At 45.4% G+C, this 24361-nt stretch overlaps 1 protein-coding gene across 1 annotated transcript in view; it reads left to right on the forward strand.

Moving 5' to 3' along the window:
* Nucleotides 1-22867, forward strand: part of LOC128104253 (liver carboxylesterase 1-like) — a 28983-nt gene extending 6116 nt beyond the window's left edge. Inside the window, exons 3-14 of the mRNA XM_052729096.1 lie at nt 580-724; nt 2749-2882; nt 6150-6303; nt 9897-10001; nt 11375-11479; nt 12984-13022; nt 15919-16059; nt 17698-17778; nt 18009-18156; nt 21036-21167; nt 22337-22409; nt 22690-22867. Of these exons, the coding sequence (XP_052585056.1) occupies nt 580-724; nt 2749-2882; nt 6150-6303; nt 9897-10001; nt 11375-11479; nt 12984-13022; nt 15919-16059; nt 17698-17778; nt 18009-18156; nt 21036-21167; nt 22337-22409; nt 22690-22867 (1435 nt within the window). The remainder of the gene's footprint in view (nt 1-579; nt 725-2748; nt 2883-6149; nt 6304-9896; nt 10002-11374; nt 11480-12983; nt 13023-15918; nt 16060-17697; nt 17779-18008; nt 18157-21035; nt 21168-22336; nt 22410-22689) is intronic.
* The last annotated feature ends 1494 nt before the right edge of the window (nt 22868-24361 follow it).

Below are 24361 nucleotides of genomic sequence, written 5' to 3' on the forward strand. Positions count from 1 at the left end.
TAGATTGGATGCTGTGTTCCTTAAGCTGGTGACAATTGTACCCACAATGACCCAGGCTTACTGTGAGTCCTAAGGTTTTCCAGATGAGCTGGACCCAGAGCACATACGAGGAGAATTCCAGGACTGCATGACTATGCTTCCCCATGAATTCAAGCCTGGAAACATGCCCCAGTGGCCAGGCAAGGATATCCCCCAGAACTTCCCCACATGGAGGAAACAGATGCCTACTGCAGCTGGAGCCAGGACTGGGCCACCTCAGTATCTGTGTGAGGTAGATGCTGGAGACTCTGCCTCATTGGATCTGATGGGTGTCCATCCCCCTGCAGTGACCTGAACAGACATGGTAGCTGTTTCATTACAAGAATAAGGCCTAGTGGATGTTAGGTTCCCTTTGGATCTGATGTGTAGCCTCTGCATGGTCTTCATGGGGTCCCAGGATTCTTGCCAGGACTCCCAGGTAACTTCCTACCCACAGCATAGTCTCAAGCCTAGTAATAACACAATTTGTGAGCTTAAATCACCTAGTAGAAAGCCCTTCCCAGGCTGTATTTGACTCTCAGTTCTTTCTCCCCTCCTCAGGTGCTCCCAAATTACAGGGGTGGGGCCAGTGCTCTCCGATGTCTTCACCAACCAACTGGAAAATGTTCCTCTAGAGTACTCTGAAGACTGCCTTTACTTAAATATTTACTCCCCCGCTGACCTGACAAGCAAAGGCAAGCTGCCGGTGAGCTCTCAATGGAAGTCGGCACCCTGGGGCTTCAGCATCCTGGATTTTCCAGTGCAGTTTAGAGGGGGTGAAGGATGCTGGCAGTACAGGTATTGTCAGCCAGGCCTCTGACTTTCCTTGACCACGGGAACATTTGTTCTGTACTTCAGTTTTCCCCGGTGATACTAGCCATGTGTGAGAGACTGCAGTGAATCTGGAAGTACATCCTAATTCTTCTGTGTTCTCTCACAAAAGTGTTAGGAAAGCAATGGTGGTTGTCTTAATTCCTGTTTAAGTGTCTGATCCCTGAGGAATTAAGACATAATTTCCTGTCAAGTCAGAAGTGGAAAGAATCCAGACCCCAACACTCACCTAGTTCCACTTTTATTGATAGAGCAACCAAAGAGAAGATGGAGGGAAGCTGTAACTTAGGGTTGATGGACCCAGGACTTGGGTCCCCTGACCTTCAAACCTTTTAACATGGACTTGGAAACCACACAAGCATGTGGCCTTCCAAGAACACCAGGTTCCATCTGTGAAAACTTTGATGGTTCCATGACGAAGGTGTGTGGGACGAAGCCTGGGATAATCCCAGAAGCATTTCCTTTGCCAAACATCTGGGACTTCACCATAATTTGTTTCTCTCCTTAGTTGCCTTTGGCAAGGACTAATGACCCAATGAGTCAGCATTTCCATATAAACAAAGGCCCAGAGATGAGGCAGGCTGCTAGTTACAAGTCACAGGATGGAGGTCTTCTGGAGAGGGTGACCCTTGGGACGGAAGATACCACATAGCTTCTTCAGTTTGTCATTTCCCACCAGTCTTTGCACTCAGCCTTCACTCTGAGATGACCTTGCCTCAGTCCTTCCCTCGAGGTGGCAGGGGCCCAGAAGGAGGAGAAACAGGAGACGGATGTAGGAGTCTAAAGGCAGGAGATGTTCCAGCTGTGGACACAGGTCCTAGAGAACAGAGTCTGAATTAATCCCGGGAGTGTCTTTGAGAAGATGAGAGACCAGGCTATTTCTAACTTTCTTACCCTCTGTTTCCTCGAACGGGTACCATTCCATTTGAGCACGCAGTGTTGACTTTCAAGCTGTGCTTCAGTCCTGGATGAGCGTCACACACGAGGCAGCAAGAGCATCTGCCCTTTACCCTAGTAGCCCCGATCGCTAACTCACTCAGCTCCCGCTGTGGGCTATGGAAGTTAGGGCTTGAGTCAAGCCTTGCCTCCACGTCTCATGAGCTGCGGAACCTCAAGCAGACTGCCTGTCTGTTATGTGGATAGGTTATTTTAAAGTACTTTGAACAGTAATAAGTCCACAGTTCATGAGTTCTTTTATATTTTATTAGCAATGTTACAGTATTTTATCCTTTTAGTTCTTCCTTGAAATGTGACCTTGGGAGCCATTAAGCAGAAATTGTACCCACTCCCTTTTATCACAGGATAAAAGCAGCAACTTGTGGGTGGTAGGCTCTCAGGTAAAGTCAGTATCTAAAGACTTCTTAGAAAGGTAGATGGTAGATAGGCTTAGGAGACAGGGAGGTTTGAGGAAGGCTAAGGGCAGACACCTTAGGAAGGGGCACGCACCACTAAGAACATGTGTACTTCTTGAGACCGTATTTCAGTCACAGGGAAAGTTAGCTCACCGCTGCACTGAGGTGAGGCCAAAAGGCAAGCACCGTCCCTTGTTATGTCCAGACTGAGATGGGTGGTGTGCTGGGGAGAAAACGACATCCATCCTTGGCTTTTGCTGTTCCCATCATAACATTCTCGGTTGGAAGACCCACTGAAAGACAGGGTCCTTGAGACTGGAGAGAAGAGAAACGACATTGAGTAACTAGGCAGCACTGAGGGGCATTGTGGTCTGGGACCCAGCTTACAGAGTTGGGAAGGACAAAGGCCTTTGTAGCCATGACAGACACCCGTGGCCTTTGGATAATGGCTTCCTTAGTCATAACCAGACATAACCAGAAACAGGAGATCAAATGTCTTTCCTTCTCTACTTCATATAACCTGAATGGTTTCTTGATGTCTGTCCAGGTGATGGTGTGGGTCCATGGAGGTGGTTTACTGTCTGGTGGGGCATCAACTTTTGATGGACTGGCCCTGTCTAGCCACGAAAAAGTGGTGGTGGTAGTCATTCAGTACCGCCTGGGCATCTGGGGATTCCTCAGGTAAGATATTGGACCTTTTCCACATTACATTAACACCCCCTTATCAGGACACTAGGACCCATCCCTGGTAATTTCATCTGTGTTCCTTAAAGCATCTATATTTCTTCAGTTTAGACCCCTCCTATCCTCTCTTTCTTCAACCACACTTGTTCACGTGCTCTGGGCTTTTGTGTATTCTGTTCTCTCTGCCTGGAAGACCTGTTTCTAAAGGCATTCACCTTTCAAAGCCTAGCTTTTACTTTATCAGTAAAAGCTGATATCTGAAACACGTGTCTCCTTTCACCTGGGCTGCCCAGCACACGGCATTCCCGACAGCAGTCCCTGACCAGCACAGAATCTCAGTGTTGCACATCTCCTCCTGGGACAGGAGGCACAGAGGAGTTCAGAGAATGCTTGTGTTGTCAAGCAATGAGTGGTTGGGGTGGATGGAAGCTGTCAGAGGATCTGATCCAGGAAACAGTGTTCCCTGGAGAGTGTTAGAAGACACGCAGCTCACTTCCTTCCTAGCATCTGGCACATGCAAGAGTCCAGGCTAGAGTCTCCATCAACTCTGTGAGGTCAGGACCGGGTTTTCTGCACTATAGCATTGGGAGCCTTTCTTGCATATTCCCTACAGCTCTGAGATGGTTGCTAAATCGTCTAGCTGAGTTGCAGCCACCACTGAGGAGACTGTGGAGCTGGAAGATGGCTCTGGTCTGCCTCTCAGCTGGTTGCTTTAGGCTTCTGCCTCAGGAACGAATGCATCACCATTTAAGGTACCATGTCTCTTTCCCTGGTTTCTGTTTTGCTACTTTCTATTTCATTCAGCCTGCCACAAGTGGTCCTCTACCTCCTCTCTCTCTCTTTCTCTCCTCCACCTATGCCTGGCAGGCTGTGCTTGCTGAAGCCACCAATGACCTCTCTTCTCCCCAGTACAACTTTCTGACCCCTCAGTAGCAGCCCGGTGAGCACTCGTGCTTCTGAGCTGCTTCTGGCCCTTGGCCACCTTCCACCTCCTTGACTGCTCATGCTCAGCCCTTTCTTGCTCCTTCCCTCTGAATCCTCAGGCCTCTCTACCTCCCCATCCCTGTCCAGTAATTCCCAGAATTCCCCACTATGGTGGTTAGAATGAGAAATGGCTCACATAGGCTCATATATTTGAATGTTTGGTCCCCCATTAGTGGAACCATTTTTGAGAAGGATTAAGAGGTATGACCTTATTGGAGGAGATATATCACTGGAAGTGGGCTTTGAGGTTTCAAAAGCCCATGACCGCGCCCCCATCTTCCACTTGTGAATATGATGTAAACTCTCAGTTACTACTCCAGTGCCATGCCTCTTTGCCAGCTGCCACACTTCCTACCTTAACAGGGACTGGCCCTCTGAAACTGTAAGCAAGTCTCCAACTGTATCTTTCTTTTATAAGTTGCCTTGGTCATGGTGTCTCTTCACAGAAATAAAACAGTAGCTAAGACACCTGCCTCTCTTAAAGCCAAGATACCATCTTTAACTGTGTCCTCCTGTCTCCCTGGATGTCTCCCTAGTACCACCTTACTTCACAGAGACAGTGTGAACCCTTGACAACTACATAGAACACAAAATCTCACTTCCTGTTTTCATAAGGCCCTCTGTGAAGCTGTATTCAGTTTTATACTTTTAATCGTTCATAATAAAGTCCCTGTGAAAGTCTAGACTCTTCTTTATCTCATGCCCCATACCTTCATGGCCCACAAACTTCCTAGCTCTACCCTTCAAATACTGTCACAGCCCAGGTATTCATTTATTCCTTGCTTCTACCAAGATCAAAGCCCTGTGTCTCTGGCCTACATTACTGTAGTGACCATTAGTCTTCTCTCTTCTTCTTTCCTGTGATGGCTGCTCCACATTGGGCCAGAGTGCTTGTCTAAGACACTCATCCACAGAGGACCCCCACCTTCCTAACATAGTTCTTATGTTTGGAGATGCTGCCAGCCAGGAGTAAAACCCTGAGATAGCTTTAGGTGGGAAGTCCAAGAAGAAGTCTTGAGTTCTTTCCTTGAAGTCATCATACCTTAGAAGGCCTCTGTGCCTGTGGTAGATGGTCTCCTGATAATCTGCCTCCTGCAAATCTTGTTAGCAAGTGATTTTTTGGCTCTACCCATAAATGCATTGTCTCTGTTCCTTCTCTCTCATGTGATAATTTCCCGTAAATTTCTAATCTGTTTCCCTTTGATCTTCAACCTCACTGAAAATCTCACTACCAGCCGTCAATGATGTCCACACTGTGTCCTGAAGGCCTTGCTGTTCAGAAATTGTTTCCACCATGTCAAGTGCTCCATCATTCTTAATTTTAGCCTCACCTAAAGTTTTAGGGCATGGGTGTGTCTTGGCCAAGTTGTCTGCAGAGATGCACAGAGTATTCCTTATTCTAATCAGTTTGCACCTGAGTCATCTATAGCACAACACATACAGTACTTCAGGCTGACGAACTTGCTCCTACAAATCCTTTAGACCTTTCCCAAAGCCACTTTCATCTTTTCTAGTACAGTTATGTCAGCAGACCAACTCCTCGGTACCAATATTCTGTATCAGGCTACTTTCCATGAATGTAGCAAATACCTGTAGCATAGTATTTTGTAAAATCTGAGTTTGGGCTGCAGAAATGACTCAGTGATTAAGAGTGAATACTGATCTTGCAGAGGACCAAGTTCAATCCTTAGCACCCACACTGGGCAGCTGACAATTGCCTGTGACTCCAGCTCCAAGGAGATCACATGTGTCTGGCTTCTGGCAGGCACCAACATCCTCACAAGAGCGCACACACACACACACACACACACACACACACACACACACACACACACTTAAAAATAACACAAATTTAAATTTTTAAGCGAAGCTTATTTATCACCCAGCTTCAAAGGCTGAAAGTCCAAGCAGCAGGGTGTCAGCTGTGACAAAAACCTCTGGGCAGTGTCACATTAAGGCAGCTGGTATTGTGGCAAAGGGGAATCTCAGGAAGCCAGCGAGCAAGTGAAGGCCAGGCTCGGTCTTCTATAACTTTTTCATAAGAACTAACCAGAATGCTACTGGAACTACATCCATCCTAGTGTCCTCAATAGACCAACCACCTAACAGTGGACTCCTCCTCTTAAAGGTTAGATCACCTCCCAACACCCCCATATTGAAGACCAAACTTTAAACATATGAAACACTGAGGGACGATCCACACGTAGCCATGGCCAGCTCTCGACCCGTCCTAGCCCACCTATGGCCTCTCTGACTCCTACTCTTACCCTTCTCTTACAGCACAGGAGACGAACACAGCAGAGGGAACTGGGGTCACTTTGACCAAGTATTTGCCCTACAATGGGTCCAGAACAACATTGCTAACTTCGGGGGGGACCCAGGCTCTGTGACCCTCTTTGGCGAGTCGGCAGGAGGGGAAAGTGTCTCTGTCCTTGTAAGTATTCCTGGCACCAAGCCCCATGTCCAGGGTTGATGTGGCTGCTGACGAGACCTCTTGAAGACTATTCAATCCAGCCACAGGCACTTTGGCTGACAAGACCCAGATTCAGACTGACTCATGGCTCACCATCAGGCAGTGGAGAAATAAAAACCAGGAGCTCCCAAGCTCAGACCTCAACTTTGTGTCCTGGAGGCAAAAGACCGTGCTGCTGAGCCTGGGACCGTGGCAGTCCTAGCCTTCTCACTGAGTTCTCGATCCCCTTCCTAATCATCTTAGCTTTGCCACTCACCTGACTTGGGGGTGGGTGTGACGTACAAATACACAGATGCTAAATGGTCAGTAGAAGGTCACTGGTCGGCTGGAAACCAGATTCACAGGTATAGAGAAGGTTAGCCCTGAAGGAAGACAGGGTTTCCTCTGAGGCTGTCCTGTGGCTTGGTCATGGCTAGGGGAGTGGGCAGCAGTCTCTGGGCCTAAGGCACCGTGCTTTAGGGGAAGTCAGTGAGAGCAAGAAAGAGCAGAAGGCTAACAGAGAGGGTAGGAAAGGGGGAGGAGTCTACGGCCTGCAGGCGCAGGTGCAAATGATCTTGTTAATATAGAAATGGGGCACATCGAAGGGAACTGTAGCAGGCACCGGGAGCTGTTCAGAACCCTCCGGCCACCTCAGAGTTGGGTAGATCAGCCCCATTATCCTTTAAACATGTATCCATTTCACAGCTGAATACTCACAGGATAATATTTTCTCTTTTTAAAGTAAATTTAAAAAGCGAGAAAAAGAACAGATAAAGCCAGAGGAGAAAGAAGTCATCCATGATCCCGCCCTCCAGACATTGTCACTGTGGCGTCTTAACCTGTATTTCCTTTGTCTTTTTCCTACAGTTCTAGCTCTCTCCCTGGCCTCTGTTTATCATCTACCTAGCCTGTCTCTGTCTCTTGTATGTATCACACAGCTTTTTAAGAAAAATTTTTTTCAGTATTAGACTGCCATAAAAACTCCCTAAATGCTAAATGCCTTTCCTTAATACTTGTGTTTACTACAGCATAGTGTTCTATGGCAAGCATAAAACATCATTTATTACCCAGGATTACAACATTAGAGCCTTATGTGGTCTCTCAGTTTTACTATCATATACACCCTGAATTTTATTTATTTCTATTTTATTTATTTTGTATTTGTTGGTTTTTATAAAATATTTTTGACACAATGTATTTTGATCATATTCTTTCCCCTTCCTCAACTCTCCCCACATCTCCTCCCCTCTCTAATCACCCAACTCTATGTTCTTTTTTCTCAAAAGAGAAAAAAAACAAAAATCAAAGCAAATAAGCAAAACAAAACAGAAAATACAAACAACACCAAAACAAAACAACACTAAAAAAGCACACACAAAAGTCATGCAGTCCACTCTGTGCTCGCCAACTACTGCTGAACGTGGGGCCTGCCCTGAGTGATACACACTTGATATATATCGGGTGTCATTCCATTGGAGAGGCTGATTTTAGCCGTCCCAGCAGCTTTCCACTGTGCATAGCTTGATTGAAGTGGGACATTGTGCCCACTTTCCCTTCTCTGTGCTCAGACTTGGTCTAGCGTGAACTTGTCAGTGCTATGAGTTTTCTTTTTAAGAAAATTTGTGTTAAAATAGAAGATTTATTGTATCTAAATTCTTCCTAATTGCTTTCATTACTTATTTTGCTTTTGAAATTATAATAAAATGACATAATTTCTCCCTTCCCTTCTCTCCCTCTGTAGCATGAATTGTTAGAAGGTTTTATTAATAAAATCAAACCCGCAGCAAGGTATTGGGGTGAATACTGGAAGATCAGAGAAGCAGAACAGGCCACAGCCACCTCATCTTGCCAATTCCTCAACTGATCCTGTTTCCTCAGACTGGAAGCCTCTGAGTCCTCATCCAAATGGATCTCAGCTGAACTGCTGCTCAAAAACCTGAAAGCTTAACCAGCTATAGTTCCTCATCCTCACGCCTTAAATACCTTTCTGCTTCCTGCCATTACTTCTTGGGATGAAAGGCATGAGTCACCATGCTTGATTGTTTTCAGTGTGACCTTGAACTCACAGAGATCCAGGCAGATCTCTGCCTCTGGAATGCTAGAATTAAAGGCGTGTGTTACCACTGCCTAACCTCTATGTCTAATATTGTGGCTGTTCTCTTCTCTGACCCCAGATAAGTTTATTAGAGTGCACAATATTTTGGGGAACACAATACCACCACATCCCTCCAAACCCTCTACCCCTCTTGGCTCTTTTTCAAACTAATGGCTGAGCTGGAGAGATGGCTCAGCCATTAAAGGCTAGGCTCACAATCTAAAGTATAAATACATAAGAGTTCAAATTAGTGGCCTCTTTCATTAATTGTTTTTGCATGAATATATGTACATGATGTATATATACATGTATATACATGTACATTCCTAAATACAACCTGTTCATTCCTTATGATGTTACTTGTGTGTATGTTTTCAGGGCTGACTATTTGACACTGGACAACCAATTAATGGACTCTCCCCTGTAGAAGACTATTTCTTCCACTCTCAGCATTCCTTAGCTCCCCCTAGTGCTTTGTGTAGCACTGAGGCCTCATGGTCTTTCCACTGTCCACTTTGGCATGGCTATTGTTGTTGTCCTGGTTCAGCTCACGTTTACGCAGTCGTGTTGATGAGACATTACAGGAATTGCTTCTGATGTTACTAGAAGATAGAGTCTCAGGCAAGCTCCCTGATCTTAAAATCTCTCCACCTCCTTCTGCGCACTCTTCCCTGAGTTTTAGATTCCAGAGATGTTTTGTAGATGTATCCACTGGGACTGGGCTCCAGAAGCCTGCATTTGATTGACTATAGTTTTCCATAGTGGTCTCTGTTGAAAAGTTTCTGCTCTCTATTTTCACTTAAGACCTTGTTTGGTTGGTTGGTTGGTTTTGGTTTTTTGCAAGACAGGGTTTCTCTGTTAACCCTGGCTGTCTTGGAACTCGCTCAGTAGACCAGGTTGGCCTTAAAAGCACAGCTCTGCCTTCCTCTGCCTCCTGAGTGCTGGGATTAAAGGCCTGTGCCACCACTGCCCTGCTAAAACCTTAACAAAAGGGAAATCATGCCTGGTACTGGAAACCTAGCCAACTACCCAGGGCTTGTGAAGTCGTGGACCTTGGAAGAGAACTATCCCTTTACTAAAACAGTACAATCCCTAATTACATTCTAAATATCTGTCCTTATATCCACAGATAAGTATACTCATCAAGGAAATGTCTTGAAATTTTTCTATGGATGCTCATTATCATTTTTCCCAGAACACTTTCTGAGTAATAGAGACACTGAAACAGAATTTGTAGTTAGGAACTGCAAAACCTTTCCTTCCAGTGTTTTTTGGCTGTCATAAGTGCATGCCACATACTCCCTACTCTATTCCTGGCTCTGAGGAAAGCTGGGGGGCAAGTGGAGACAGGGAAGGAGCTGTCACATTTGCTGAAAACCAAAGTCTCCAGGCAAGGGGCACACGAGGAAGGAACCTTACAAGGTGAGCAAGTCACTGGCCATCTCCCTTGAGCATAATTCTCCTCCCTCTTCCTTCCCAGGTTTTATCTCCCCTGACCAAGAACCTCTTCCACAGGGCCATTTCTGAGAGTGGTGTGGCCCTCACTCCATGTCTATTCAGGGAGAATACCAGGCGTGGGGCTGAGGTAGGTCACCTGGGAGGCCCATTTTAAGATCCTCAAGAACCTTCAAGGAAGTTTCCTGCTGTGTGATCTAGGTGATATGTCCAAGTATTGAAAGAACAATAGAGACCTCACTCATTCTCTCAGTTTCTAGCTAGGAAACTGTATCAGAATGTGGCCATGATTTATCAAGGTCACCAAGTGATCAGGGTCAAGCTGAGACTCAAGCTCCAGACAGTGGACTGCCAGCTCAGTGTAATGAGCACTGAACACACTGATCAAGTGTACCAAGGCAGACTACTACACTGGACAGTGATCAGTGGCCTGTAATTACACATGTTTTTGTCAGAATCTGAGTTCTAGTGCTCTGCATGTGGTTTATGAATTTGGGATAATTATTCCTCCCTGAGGCCCTGGTAGCCAGGGGTTGGTTTCTAGAATATGTGTTCATTGGTTCATTCATGTGTGTGTGTGTGTGTGTGTGTGTGTGTGTGTGTGTGTGTGTGTGTGCTTTGTAACTTAGAAAGCATCCATTCTTGTGAAGGAGATTGATTTTTTTTAATTGTGTGATCAAACAAATGGCACTATTTCAACAATGAGAAGATGTATAAAGGAAAGAGAATAACCAAATCTTAGGAAATCACAAGACTCCAAAAGGAATGTTTAATGAGAATGTGACTGGTAAGTCAGCAGAAAGATCAGAAAAAAAAAAGAGGCATATTTACCCAGTGAGCAAAGGATATCCCAAGAAGGAACAGCATGTGCAAATGTCCTGTGCAAAGGGGAATCATGTGTGAGGGAGTGAGGGAAGGCTGATGTGGCCAAAGCAGACAGAATGAGCAGAGAACAGAATGAGCCAAGGATCTCTTACTTTTGATTATGCACGTAGCCCATGCTTACCACCGTCAACTTGTATCCATTTGTGCCTCCTCCTCCAGCCGGTTCACTTCCAGGCCACATGGGTACCACGCCTGCCACTGAGATTACAAACTGCCCCTTGGTCCAAGAGCAGTAGCTCTGTTCTGTGATTTGGGGGAACAAAGAGTATTTTTGCGTTGGCATTTCTTTGTAACAGTGGGGTATGAAATCAAAAGGTAGTATTCGGGATTCTGTGCTTTTTAGCCACCATTGCCCACAGTCATTCTCAAAATGGTCAGCTTTCAGATAACCATACCATGTCATCAGAGAAATGGCAACTAAGTCACAAACGTGTAAGTGACTCATGTCACAATCCAAGTTGGTAAACAAGGAGTGCTGCTTAGCCCAGAGCCTTCACCTGCTGGCCACTTTCTGTGACCACGTCCCACAACAACGATCTTGAGATAGCCCTTCTCTCTGTGTTCACGGAGGGCAGAGACGATGCCATTTAACTCTACGGTTGCCTGTGATCTCTGCAGCAAGTCGCCCTTGCTACAGGGTGTGAGGCCACTACATCAGCCGATATAGTTCGCTGTCTGCGTGAGAAGACAGAGGAGGAACTCCTGGCAACGACACTGAAAATGGTAGGTGTGTCTGTTTCCGTGGCCCCCACACTGCTGTCCTAGGTGTGGTGGCCCTCATGCCCTGAGCAAACTATGTGGGTCCTTTCAGGGACAGTGTCAGCCTTCTGATACAAGTTAGTTTTTTTTTTATTGTGAAATAGTTTCAGTGTCAAAAATGTCCAAAATTAACTTTTTGAAAAAAATAAGTTGTATATGATTAACAATACCCCAGCTTTATCAAAACAATCATTTTAGCATTATTATAGGTGCATATATAGGTGTTCTAATAGATTAAGCATTTTCTATTCACAGAAGTAACAACCATTTTAAATTTTAGGACTTGAGATACTACGCACAATGGTTTTCAGAAGTGCTACAATTTGTCTAACAGTTGGTTAATTAACTTTAGCAAATAGAACTTTGCAAGTATTTTTCCTAATTTCTATCTTTTCCTCTACTTTTTCTTTAAGTATGTAATCAGGAGGAATCCAGAATGGAGATAGTTAATAAGGAAAAGCAAAAAACTATCAATTATAAGTTAGTAGTGTTATGATTCTAGGGTAATCATACATTCATCCATTCATTCATCTACCCATCCATTGTCCATTTATGCAGCCGTTAATCTATCTATTCAAACATGATGTACTTCCACAAATGCAATATCAACTCATCTATAGTGCTTCATTTATCCTTTCTTGACCATTTTAATACCTATGCATTATCCAGCTCCTGTTTATGTATACCCCACAATCCATTCCAACAAAACAATAATCTATTATCAATTACCTCTATGAATGAATTCATCAGATTCACCAATATGCAGTGTGCCATATGACCACCCATCCATTCAGATGTCTATCCAGGTACCTAATGGGTGAGATTCATTACACCCAGCTAAGATTCGTGAAAGGAGGGTGACACAGAAGACGGATGATCACGATGCTCTGTTATCACAGGGAAGCTTGTCAGAACAAACACCAAGAAAACACAGCATCTGGGGCCATGTGACCTATTCCTTGCATTGGGAAGGTGTGAGTGCAAAGTCAGAGGAACGTGAAACTTTGACTCCCCTGTCCCTTGGTCTTGCTTTCATTCCTTCTCAGCCCTAAATGCTGGAAGATACTACTGGACCCCATAACATCCCATTAGCATGGGGCACTGCCCGGATGTCCTGGCATACCAGGTTCTCATAAAATGATCCAACAAGATATAATGGATTTCTAAAGCTTAGAGACAGATGTTTCAGTGATTCTCCTGGTGACACAAGAAGAAATAAAATATAAGAAAAAGTAGGCACACTGAGAGTATGGACTCCAGAGCTAGGGTCTGTCTCTTTGTTTTTGCCTATTCTGCCTTGTCTTACTCCATCATCTTGTGCTTGTGTGCAGTAGAGCTCAAGTCTTCCCACACTGGGCCAAGCCAAGGAAGACCAAGACAGAGAACCTCACAACTCAGGAGTGTAGCTAGAGGTCAGTCTTTGTAGAGGGAGGTCTGTTCACCACATCTTCTGCCTTTGTCTTCACAGAAATTCTTTGCTCTTGATTTGCTTGGAGACCCCAGAGAGGTAAGGATCACTGCTTTTCCATTACAGGTGCTGAGTCTTAACACTTTTAAGCTCCAAGTAACTATGAAGCCCAGAGTTCTCCTTGTGAAATGGTAACTATACTCTACGGGCATGTTGCAGGGGCCCAGAGAAGGTAGTCACTTGCCAGAGTAATGTAGCCAGCAAAACCACACTCAGTGCTGTTCTTCACAGCGAGTGTGCCCAATAAACAACTCAGTCTCCTGGGCTCTGGTATCCCCTTCTCATCTACCTTTCCTGCTCACAATATGATCCTGTAAGAGGAGGGTACACTAGAACCTTCCACTGTCAAGCGGCAAAGATGTTTGGGTAAGGATCTTAGGAGCTGTCACTGAGGAGCTCTGGCTGATGGATGCACCCAGCTGAAACTCCAACTTTGCTCTCCCACCTCGTCCTGCCCTCCCACCTCCTTGCAGCGGCCTTTGTCTTGTGAAACTTGCTACTTGTCTTGTTCAGTGTCTACAGTTCTGCCTTCACATTCTGCTTCTTCTTTGTCTGACAGGCAACTCCTGACTCAGTCTTCCTCTCCCAGAATTCACCTGGTCTGCTTACCCTGCCTATACTTCCTGCCTGGCTACTGGCCAATCAGCATTCTATTTATCAACCAATCAGAGCAACACATTCACAGCATACAGAGCGACATCAGCCAGCACATAACTGATCTGAGTGTTTGTGATTTGCCAGCTATTGTGCAGAAAATGGGATCTGCCCTGTGACACTCTCCCTAAAGCTCTCACTTATCCATACCCAAGTTTCTTGGCATTTCTGGGGATAGCCCTGCAAAGTAACACCTCTACCCCTTTCCATGTGCCCTGCTCACTGTTGAGAAATCACAATCCTTCTTCACCTTTCAACACTCTTCATTACCGAAGTCCACTACCAAGAACAAAAGCACCTGCTCCATTCACACTCTCTGCTTCTCTGCAGCCTCCCTTATTAGCCCTCTCTGCCCTCTACACCTCTTCTAAGGCAGTAGTAGTTGCACCCAGAACCTGCTCTATACTGTTACAGCATGGATTAGATTCTGGACCTTTGTGGTGGTCTGCTTTGTTTTATTGAACTGCACTCAGCAAGAGCTAAACAGTCATTCATTCATCTTTTCAGAGTGGGCATAGGTCCTTGAAACCATGATCTGCAGACTAGGCATCTCCCAACTCCTTCTGGTCTCCAAGGAGGGAAATATTGTGCATGGAACATGGAGCTAGAAATATGGCACAAAAGAGTAGTTCCATAATGACCCAACCGATAAAATAACTCTGCCAGGGAAAATAGTGTCTAGTACTTATTGAACCTTTTCCAGGGACAAGTACTGTGCTGAACATTGCCTGTGTTCAATGGTTTACTTCATGGGGGTCCCACTACCAGAGTTCTAGATCAACCATTTAATCAAACCCATAACCAGCTTCCCAGCTGGTGACATATAAACCAGTCTCCACTTAATCTTCCAAATACTTTTCATCAATGGTAAGACATAAGATTAAAATGTCTGTCGATGTAGTATGAGTCCTTTCCAGTTTCTGTGGCTCTTGGAAGACAACTTGGAGGTAAGGGGCTCTGGTCCTCAGGGAGTGAGAGCTCGCATTTAAGTACAGACAGATGGGTGAAGTTGGTCTATCTTAATCCTGCATTCTGTACTTGTGGCTGAGCCACTTGTAACAATGTGTTTCTGAGTGCCCAAATAAGCTGGAAGCACTTTGTGTGTGCTCCCGGGTAGAGCAGTGAATGGTTGGGTCACGTGATACCCAAATTCCATCTTAAATCAGAGCAGCACACTGCTTCTCCCATCTCCCTCACTCCTTTCTTGTCCGTTTACTGCATCATTTCCCTCACTTTGGTGCTGTCACTGATGTCTTGTTTAAAAGGGCTCTAGGGAATAGGGAATGTGTAACTAAACACACCAGTGCTATAGTGTGTGTGTGTGTGTGTGTGTGTGTGTGTGTGTGTGTGTGTGTGTGTGTGTGTGTGTGTGTAGTGAGCATCCTTCCGGTTTTCGGTACAGAACTATTGGGTATGAGTTTGGTGACAATGTCAGCAATACATTAGCTCCACAAGAAGAGACTTGTCTACAGGTAAGTGGGACTGTCCTGCAAAGTGCTAATATGATACCTGTAATGTCTGGTGAAGCTGCAAAAAGAGGAGAGAGAAGCTGAATCTGTGGGCTCTTGACACGAGGAAGAATATTAAAAACATGTAGTAGACAACACAGTTGTGAAAATGAAGCCAGAGAAATCTACGCTTTTATGTTCCTCGAGGCACCTTTCCCATGGCAGTGCAGAGTGATCTGCTTCTTTAAACAGCGCTGTGCTCCACAGTCCCCAGTGTTCTGAGTGCCAACATGGTGCCAGGAGTAAGAATTCCACAAATGGGCTTCCATGGCAAGTTACAGTCAAAATGTATTAGATGTCTTCAAACATCTGTGAGAGCGCCAAAAAGATGGCTTAGAGGTTAGGAGCACTTGCTACTGTTGCAGGGACCTGAGTTTGGTTCCTAGCACCAGTGTTGGGAGGCTCACAGCCATGTGCCCCTTCTGGCCTCTGTGAGCAACTGTACTCATGTGCACATAACTAAAATCAAAATAAGTCTTTAAAAAGTATGTCAATGAATTTGATGTTTCTAATTAGATCCCATCTCTATAGAACTTCATTATGTATACACAAATATTCCAGAATTTACCAACTCCCCATCACCTTATCAGAGATATCCATAAGTCAGAGTTCTATCCCCGCACAGAAACTTAGTCCCTTTAGGGGCCTTGAGCTTCTGTGGCCACTGCCCATGCTCATGTAGTTTGATAGTGAGTGCTTGACCATCAGACAGAGAGCAAAGGGGACACAGACGTTTGGTGAAGTAAATAGCCACATGCCATTTTATTCCCCAGAGCTACCCCTTCCTGACCACTGTGATTGATGGAGTGCTTCTGCCAAAGGCACCGGAAGAGATCCTGGCTGAGAAGAATTTCAACACTGTGCCCTACATCGTGGGCATCAACAAGCAGGAGTTTGGCTGGTTTATTCCCACGGTGAGAAAGTACCAACCTCCCAGGATTAACCCCAGAACCCCTCATCACCTGCGACCAAGACTTCTTCCTTTTCTGAACGTCTCTTTGAATCCAAGGAAGCTGTTACCTTTGTCACAGGTGGACATTTCCATGGAAACGTTCTCCAAGATGGTCCAGCTGTGACCTGGGAAGTGCGGCCCTAGGAGTTCCTCTCCCCACACTCTTTGCCTTTCCCTAAAGAATCCTAAAAAGCTCCGGGTGAGAGATCTGTAGTGATGAGAGTTGTCCAGATTGCTCTTGATCTTAGCCCCAAGGCCAAGAAGTGATGGAAATTGTTCAGATGGAATAACTAAACACACCTAGGAAGGAGTGGGAGCTAGAGTAAGGAGTCAGGCTGGGCTCAGCAGCTTCCGCCTTGGAGTTGAACTCACATGTCCAGAGATCTCCACGGGCACACTGACTAAGGCCAGGGAAGACTGGTTTTACATAAGTGAAAATTGGCATCCCAAAGGAAAATGGGGTTTTCCTGTGTTAAAAACAAACAAAGAAAAATACACATTCAACTACAATATATAGGGTTCATTTAATAGTATAAGTGCGCTAGAGAAGAGATCAATACAAAGTTAACTCTGATCCCTGGCACCAATAGTGGAAGAGGTTTCAAGGCTGTGATGTCCTCAAAGAGCCACTGTGATAGGAAGGATGAGTCAGTGTGGCCAGAAACAGAAGTGTTAGTCCACACTCCTCTGCAGAAGAAACATCCTTCTCTTCATAGAAAGATTCGGAGCTGGAAGTTGACATTGAGTGCTTACTGAAGTTAGGGCTGATTCCTTCCAGAAAGACTGGCAGAGAGAACAAGTACGCTCTCCCCAAATGTTTTTACTTCATAGAAGTTTCAAAAATCATAGCAAATCACTCCCTGGTCCTTGAGGAAACTGTTTTTGTTGAGGCATTAATATCTCAAGGAGCATCATAACGTTTTTTTAACTGCAAGCTTTCTACAGTAGCTGCTTTAGCAGAGGTCAGGGGCAGTCTGCACAACCCCAGGTTTTCTCCCAGCAGCACTGAGCTTCCCAGGTAAACATGGCACGGGGATAGGTCATGCCTCTACAGCCATGCTGATGTTAGGTTGTCTCTGGCTGCAGAGGTTTGCACACATCGACACATGATAAGAGTTCTGCAGCTCTCAATACAGAAGGTTTTCAGAGATTAGCAAATGATAGTCATAATGGTTGCTTGTAGATTTGGTGGTGGGATGTCTTGTGCCCTCTGTCCCTGAGTTCTATTCAACTTCTAAATACCTGGTCTTAATGTTCTCTCACTGTGTAAAGGATCTTTGTGTATAGTCCAGCTTAATAAACAGACAGATACTCATACACACACATACACTTACACACACATTCACACACTAGACAGGCACATACACACACATTCAAACACAATCAGCTTCTGCTAAACATGTTTTTAATCTCTTTTGTGTTCTTTCATTTTCTGGATAAATCCACCAAGCTAACTGTTATTGTCTAATTCATCAAAACCCATGCATATCAAGGCCTGTGAATACCTTCACTCTGCATCAGTTTGATTGACTGGTCAGCCTGTTTGGTTATTCCCATTAATTCCGAACAATTTACAAATGACTAACCATTTCTTTAACAGATGATGGGCTATCCACTCTCTGAGGACAAACTGGACCAGAAGACAGCCACATCCCTCCTATGGAAGTCTTACCCACTCACTGTAAGTACAAGTGGGACCATGGGAAATTGTTGAGATTCAAGGAAGGGCTGGGAGCTTTCCCTGAGTCACAGGTCAATTAAATGGTAGGGCAAAGGCAACTGGAATCTGGAGTTTGCACCCCAGAGTAAGGATGCAAAGGAGAATGTCATAGTCAACAGAAGTCTTCTCAATGGGCTGGAAAAATCACATTGCTCATTGGTGGAGGTGGGCTCTTTCTTGATTTATTTCAGAACATCTCCAAGGAACTGACTCCAGTGGCCACTGAGAAATATTTGGGAGGATCAGACTGCCCTAACAAAAAGAAAAAGCTCTTTTTAGACATGATGGGAGATGTTTTATTTGCTGTGCCATCTGTGATTGTGGCCCGCTACCATAGAGGTGAGTCCCTGGGGCTGGACAAAAGAGGGACACTGACTCCCAGCCTAGTCAGATGTGGAAACTGCTGAGGGTCGGGACTCAGAGGCTCATTCCAAATGACCCAGAGGTGGTGTAGGGTATGTTTTACATTTTTTTCTATTACATGAATCTCTGAAACAGGGCACAAACACAAGTAGTCAATTTGGGAGTCAATCTCAGTAAACACTCCTAGGGAGGTGAGGATATGATACTGGAAAGAGGCTGATCAGTGGTCCACTGCCAAGCAAGTGTCTACTATGGATGGATGGAGCTGAGAGTTCTTAGAACCATGCAGAGGACACATCTCAGGATTATCCCATATGAGGACTGAAGGAACTAGTCACACCCATCAGCACACAGTGGAGAGCTATTTCAGTGTTGTGGGACGTCTTTCTGTACCCTGGGAATATGTGTTGCTCTGATTGGTTGATAATAAAGCTGCACTGTCTTATGACAGAGCAGGATAAGGTTAGGCAGTACATTTGAACTTATGTGATGATGTGAGGTGTGTACAGAGATAAAGTGTACACACTTGGAAAGTTTGGCATAGTCTGACGAGAAACTGAACCAGTAGGATATAGATAACTGATAGACAGATGAGAGGGGATATATTGGGGGAATTGACTTGTGGGATTATTAAGGCCAAGAAGCCTGAGGCCAGAACAGATCAGAGACCCTAGGGTTCTGGCAAAGTGAGCACAAGGTGGAAAGCCTCAGGGCCAGAGAAGCCAGTGGTGTGCTTCTCGGTCTAATCGAGTTCAGAGGCCTTTGAGGACCCCTGGTGTAAGTCTCAAAGTCCAAATGTGAGCATCCCGGAGTCCTGGGCAGGAGTTCAGGGGCAGGAGAAAAAGCTCCAGGAGAGAGAACATTACCTTCTCTCTGCTTTCTTCTCTGCGATGCCCAGCAGGTCAGAGGACACGTGTCCTCACTAAGGGTAGACCTTCCCCATTAGTGTACCACACTCATATTCCAGTCTCCCCTGTAAAGAGCCTGCTCACACCCAGAAATAATGCTTTATGGTTTTCTGGTAGGCCTTAATCCACTCAAACTGATACCTAAAAGTAACCTTCAGAGAACCTGTTCAAGGTCAGAGGTTGCTGTAGGGTATCTTGTTCACAGGAGTGGGGCTGGAGAAAAAGTAGAAGGAGCCACATAGTATCAAAGGCTAGACAGGACCCAAAGTGCAGAGGCAGAGGGTGCTGGGACATGAGGAGAGATGGTCTACAGACGATTGTCATCCATGCCTATCCTTTGGCCAACTCGGTAACACAGGTGTGGGTAGATTGAGGGCTGAAGTGGGTCTTCTCTGGGACTTTCCAACACTGTCCCAAGGCTGTGCAATGCAAGTAAGGTATGATGTTATGAATGCATGAGCCCACCTAAAAGTGGGATGTGCTCTCCCAGGCACCATTTGGGGAGCCTCCCAGGACCCTTTCTTGTTACCAGCTCATTTGCTTCATTTCAAGGAATAGTCCAGGAAATATTTCTCTAGTTTAAACTTCCCTTTCTAACCATTCAGTTTTTCTTTTTAATTCAGGACTTTATAAACATATATACTGGTGTCTTAGTTAGGGTTGCTGTGGCTGTGATGAAACACGATGACCAAACACAAGTTGAGAGGGGAAGGGTTCATTTGACTTCCACTTCCACATCACAGTCATTCACTGAAGGAACAGGAACTCAAACAGGGGAGGAACTTGGAGGCAGGAGCTGATACAGAGGCCATGGGTCAGTGCAGATTACTGGCTTGCTCCTCATGGCTTGCTTATCCTACTTTCTTGTAGAATCCAGGACCACTAGCCCAGAGGTGGCACCACCCACACTGGGCTTTGCCCTACCCTATCAACTACTAATTTAGAAAATGCCCTACAGACAGATTTTATGGAGGTATTTTCTCAGTAAAGATTCCCTCCTTTCACATAACTTCAGCTTGTGTCAAGTTGACATAAAACTAGCCAGCGCAACTAGCTACAATGAATGTCTTGGATAATATTGTCCCAGTTTTATATACAGAAGGATATATGCTAAAACATCAAGGGACTGCCAGTGGTGAAATTATGAGGAATTTTTTTCTATATTTTTCACGATTCTTATTGAATGCAAGCAAGGGAAAGGAGACAGATTTTTCCCTGCTTTGGAGCCTTCTCCTTCTCTAGAGTCGCTCACGTCTCTGTGGGCATCTATGCCCTACCATGACCACTGGTCCTGAAGTCCCTGGGATGCATGGGTTAGTACATAGCAGAAGTAATTAGCTGATCCAATGATCCAGTGGGCAGGAGCCATGGTACCGTGGGCTTAGACATGATGTCTTTGCTAGTGAGAGAGGAAGGCAAAGGAGAGAGGCAAACTCACTTTCCCCTCACACCTGAAGGCCTTAACACTCCCAGCCAAGCCTGCTCAAATAAGAATCCCAAGTTCCATGGATTCATGAAGCCTAAGAGACAGAGTTCTCGCTTTCTTCATAGACTGGCATTCATATGACCTCATGGTCAGGCAGGTGGCTTGGATTTGCATCACTCTTTTCTGGATGACTGAGGAAAACACTGGAGATGCTCAAAACCAGGCTGAAAGAAGATGCCTGCTAGGTGCAGAGCTGCTCAGAGTGAAGGAGCACAGGATATCATCACTGAAATGCATCCAGGCACACACTGCCTGCACTGTATTCACTGAGCCTGCCTCTAGTGAAAGCCTTGTTCAAATCCCAGTTCTCCTCAACCATCAACCTCAAGCAAGCCCTAAGGATTCCCTAAAGCTCTGTTTCTCTCCTAGCTGTGCATGTGGTGGTGAGCAGAGGTAGAGGACTTCATATCACCCATGTATGTCTGGTAACATGCACTGTACATGAGTCCATGTCTTCTCAGATGCTGGAGCCCCCACCTACATGTATGAATTTACGTATCGTCCAAGCTTTGTGTCTGACATGAGACCCAAGACGGTGATAGCAGACCATGGTGATGACGTTTACTCTGTTTGGGGGACACCATTTTTAAAAGGTAATAGCTCCCTGTTGGCTTGAACTTCAAGTTAGAAGCCTTGAGTTCTAGTCCTGCTTTGGTGGCCTTAAACAAGTGTCTCTTTAAACATTTCTGTGGCAAAATGCCTGAAAGAAGCAACTTCACCAGAAAGAGTTTATTCCCACTTATGGTTTCAAAGGACCTCAGTCCACCATAGTGAGGAAAGCACGGAGGCAGGGGCATGGCATTGGCTGGTCACATGGCATTAGGAGTTAAGACGCAGAGAGGGACTAGGGAGTGGAGCCAGCTATAAACCTCAAGGCTCATGCCGGTGACCTACTCCCTACAAGTCTCTACATCCTAAAAGCTCCCCAGCCTTCCCAAACAGTGCCATGAGTTGGAGACCTAGTGTTCCAATGCACAAGCGTAACAAGGACATTTCACATCCGAACTGCAACAAAGACAGAGCTATCTCCTGCAGTTTCCACTGCTTCTCTTCCTCTCTGATCCCAACCTGTGATATCAGCAGGTTAAGTGGAGTGCCATCTGTAGGGCCTCAGGCAAAAACACCACTATTTGATTTTCTAATTGCAGGAGCCTTTAGAATGTGAGAGAAGAGAAAGTTAATGCTTGGGAAGGGTCTAACATATGCATTTCCATATCTCTGCCTATATGTCAAAATATCAAAGTTTATAAATTCTACTAACATAATATTTAAAGAAAAATTCTCACAAATATCTTCAGCACTTTGATATCCAGCGTGTGTAGGTGACCTATGACTCACATCATGGCTATTCATAGCACACCAGTACCTCTGAGTGTCTCCTACTTTGGTGACCCCTTGGAACACTACTAGTTTTGGTATAGTTCAGAATCTATGCGAATGAGAGAGGATCCAAGTCAGCAACCTAGGAGCCAAGGGAGACTCTGGGATTTAGCACTGTAGCCTTGAGTAGGGAGGGAAGAGCAGGTCACCACGAGAAACAAAGGCAGCTCATGGACAGACTACATGTCCATTTGTGAATCCTAGACTAGTCATTTCCAGACTTAAATAGAACACTCAGCCTAACTCTTCTACAAATGGGGATTCCGACTCAGCAGGTGTATGGTAAAAGTGAAGACTATATTTCTAAACACCCCAGCCTATGCTAACACTGCCCATGCCCTGCACCATGATCAGGAAAGGACTCCTCTCTTCTTCCCCACAGAGGGTGCCTCAGAGGAGGAAATCAACCTCAGCAAGATGATGATGAAGTTTTGGGGCCATTTTGCTCGAAATGGGTGAGGCTGGTGAAAAAGATGGAGTGGGTATGGAGAGTGATGTGGGGTTCTGGGGAGACTCCCAATGGGAAGGGGTAGTTTCTAAAATCTGAGTGAGTGCCCATAGTGTTCTGACAGCGAGAACTCCCTAAGAATGGCTGGGCTGCTCCCAGAAGATTGGAGGAGTCTCTGGTGCTCTAGGACCTCTTGGTGATGATACGCCAAGGAATTCTCATAACCCTCAGAGAAATGTGAGGACCCCATAGCAGCTTTAAGGGCCTTTGTTTGATTCTGTTCCCAGGAACCCCAATGGAGAAGGACTGCCACACTGGCCAGAGTATGACCAGGAGGAAGGCTACCTGCAGATTGGAGACACCACTCAGCAAGCCCAGAAGCTGAAAGACAAGGAAGTGGCTTTCTGGACTGAGCTCCGAGCTATGGCAGTGGAGAAGCCGTCCAAAGGAGACACGGAGAAATGAATAGGAAGGCGTGTAGCCCTAGAAGTCTTTATCAGCCACAGCAAGGCTGTTCCACAGAAGGTGTTTGTAATTCAAAGAGCTTTCTCATCACCTACGCTAGAGAACTGTGTGTTGTGAGTGGGCAGAAGCCAGGAAAGAGAAATGCTCATTTTCAATTTGTAAAATAAATGAAATGTTTTTTTTGTGGGGGGAACCAAATCAGTGTCTGTTTCTTGAACTTCAGATGAACCCATCCTCCTCAGATTGAGCAAGGTGAAGAGTGAGGTCACCATCAGTGGGGAGACTGCCCCTGTGGGAACAGGTTGGCCTATGCTGAATCCCAGCATGCTTGGAGGTGCTAATGGGTACTTTGGATATAGTCAGCACTGAACAACAGAATATGGGAAAGGGGGTATGACAGAATGACAATATACACATGTTATGGGAAGATCTCAGTTTCCTCTAGTGTAGCTGAAGTTTTCCTGGTCCTGCCTGGCCCATGGTCAGGACAAATCTTTCTCACCCACTAGTCCCACAGCCAAGTAAACACACAGAGACTTATATTACTTATAAACTGTATGGCCATGGCAGGCTTCTTGCTATCTAGTTCTTCTATCTCAAATTAACCCATTTCTATTAATCTATACCTTGCCACATGGCTCGTGGGTTACCAGTATCTTTACATGTTTCTTCTCATGGCAGCGGCTGGCAGTGTCTCCTGACTCAGCCTTCCACTTCCCAGAATTCTCCTTTCTCCTTGTCCTGCCTATACTTCCTGCCTGGCTACTGGCCAATCGGTGTTTTATTTATTAACCAATCAGAGCAACACATTTAACATACAGAACATCCCACAGCACTCTAGTCTTGACCTCAGCACCAATCTCTGTTCTCATGTTCCCCAGTGAGATTAAGTCAGACAAGACACGGTAGTAGATCATGTAGTCAAGAGTTTAATTACAAGAAACAAAGAAACAAAAATATACTCTTTAGGAAAATTGTGAGTTGAGCTAATCAACAATGACCCCAATCCCAGCAGACAGAGGGCTTATATCTCCCCTCTGTCCACTTCTCCTCCTTTTGCTTCCTCTAGGGTGGGCACTTCCAGGAAGAAGGTGGCTTCTTCTTAGAAGCTCATTTTATCAGAATTCAGTCTGTAAATATATAAGACAGAAGAGTATGTATGGGGACTTAGAGTTCATTCGGGTACAGGCTACAGCACTCAGCCCATGGTTCCCTAGTGAGGAAGTCCCTGATTCAGCCAGAGACCATGACCATCTATTGTTCTTCATGTTCTATTCTTGAGGAACCCTGAACTGATCTGTCCTGAGTGACCAGGTGACCACCACCATTACCTTTATAACTTGTTTCAGGGTCTTGAGAAAGGCCCCTATAGTTCTTTATGTGCTACTTTAGGGACCTTTGGTAAGTCCCTGCCAGATCTAACCTCCTGCCTAAGAAGAGGAAGCTAGAGAGATGCTGTGGTGACTGTGGCACCCTTGCTTTGGTTCTGTGACC

Source organism: Peromyscus californicus, unplaced genomic scaffold (assembly GCF_007827085.1).
Source record: "Peromyscus californicus insignis strain IS unplaced genomic scaffold, ASM782708v3 Scaffold_8__1_contigs__length_139910024, whole genome shotgun sequence".
Lineage (NCBI taxonomy): Eukaryota > Metazoa > Chordata > Mammalia > Rodentia > Cricetidae > Peromyscus > Peromyscus californicus.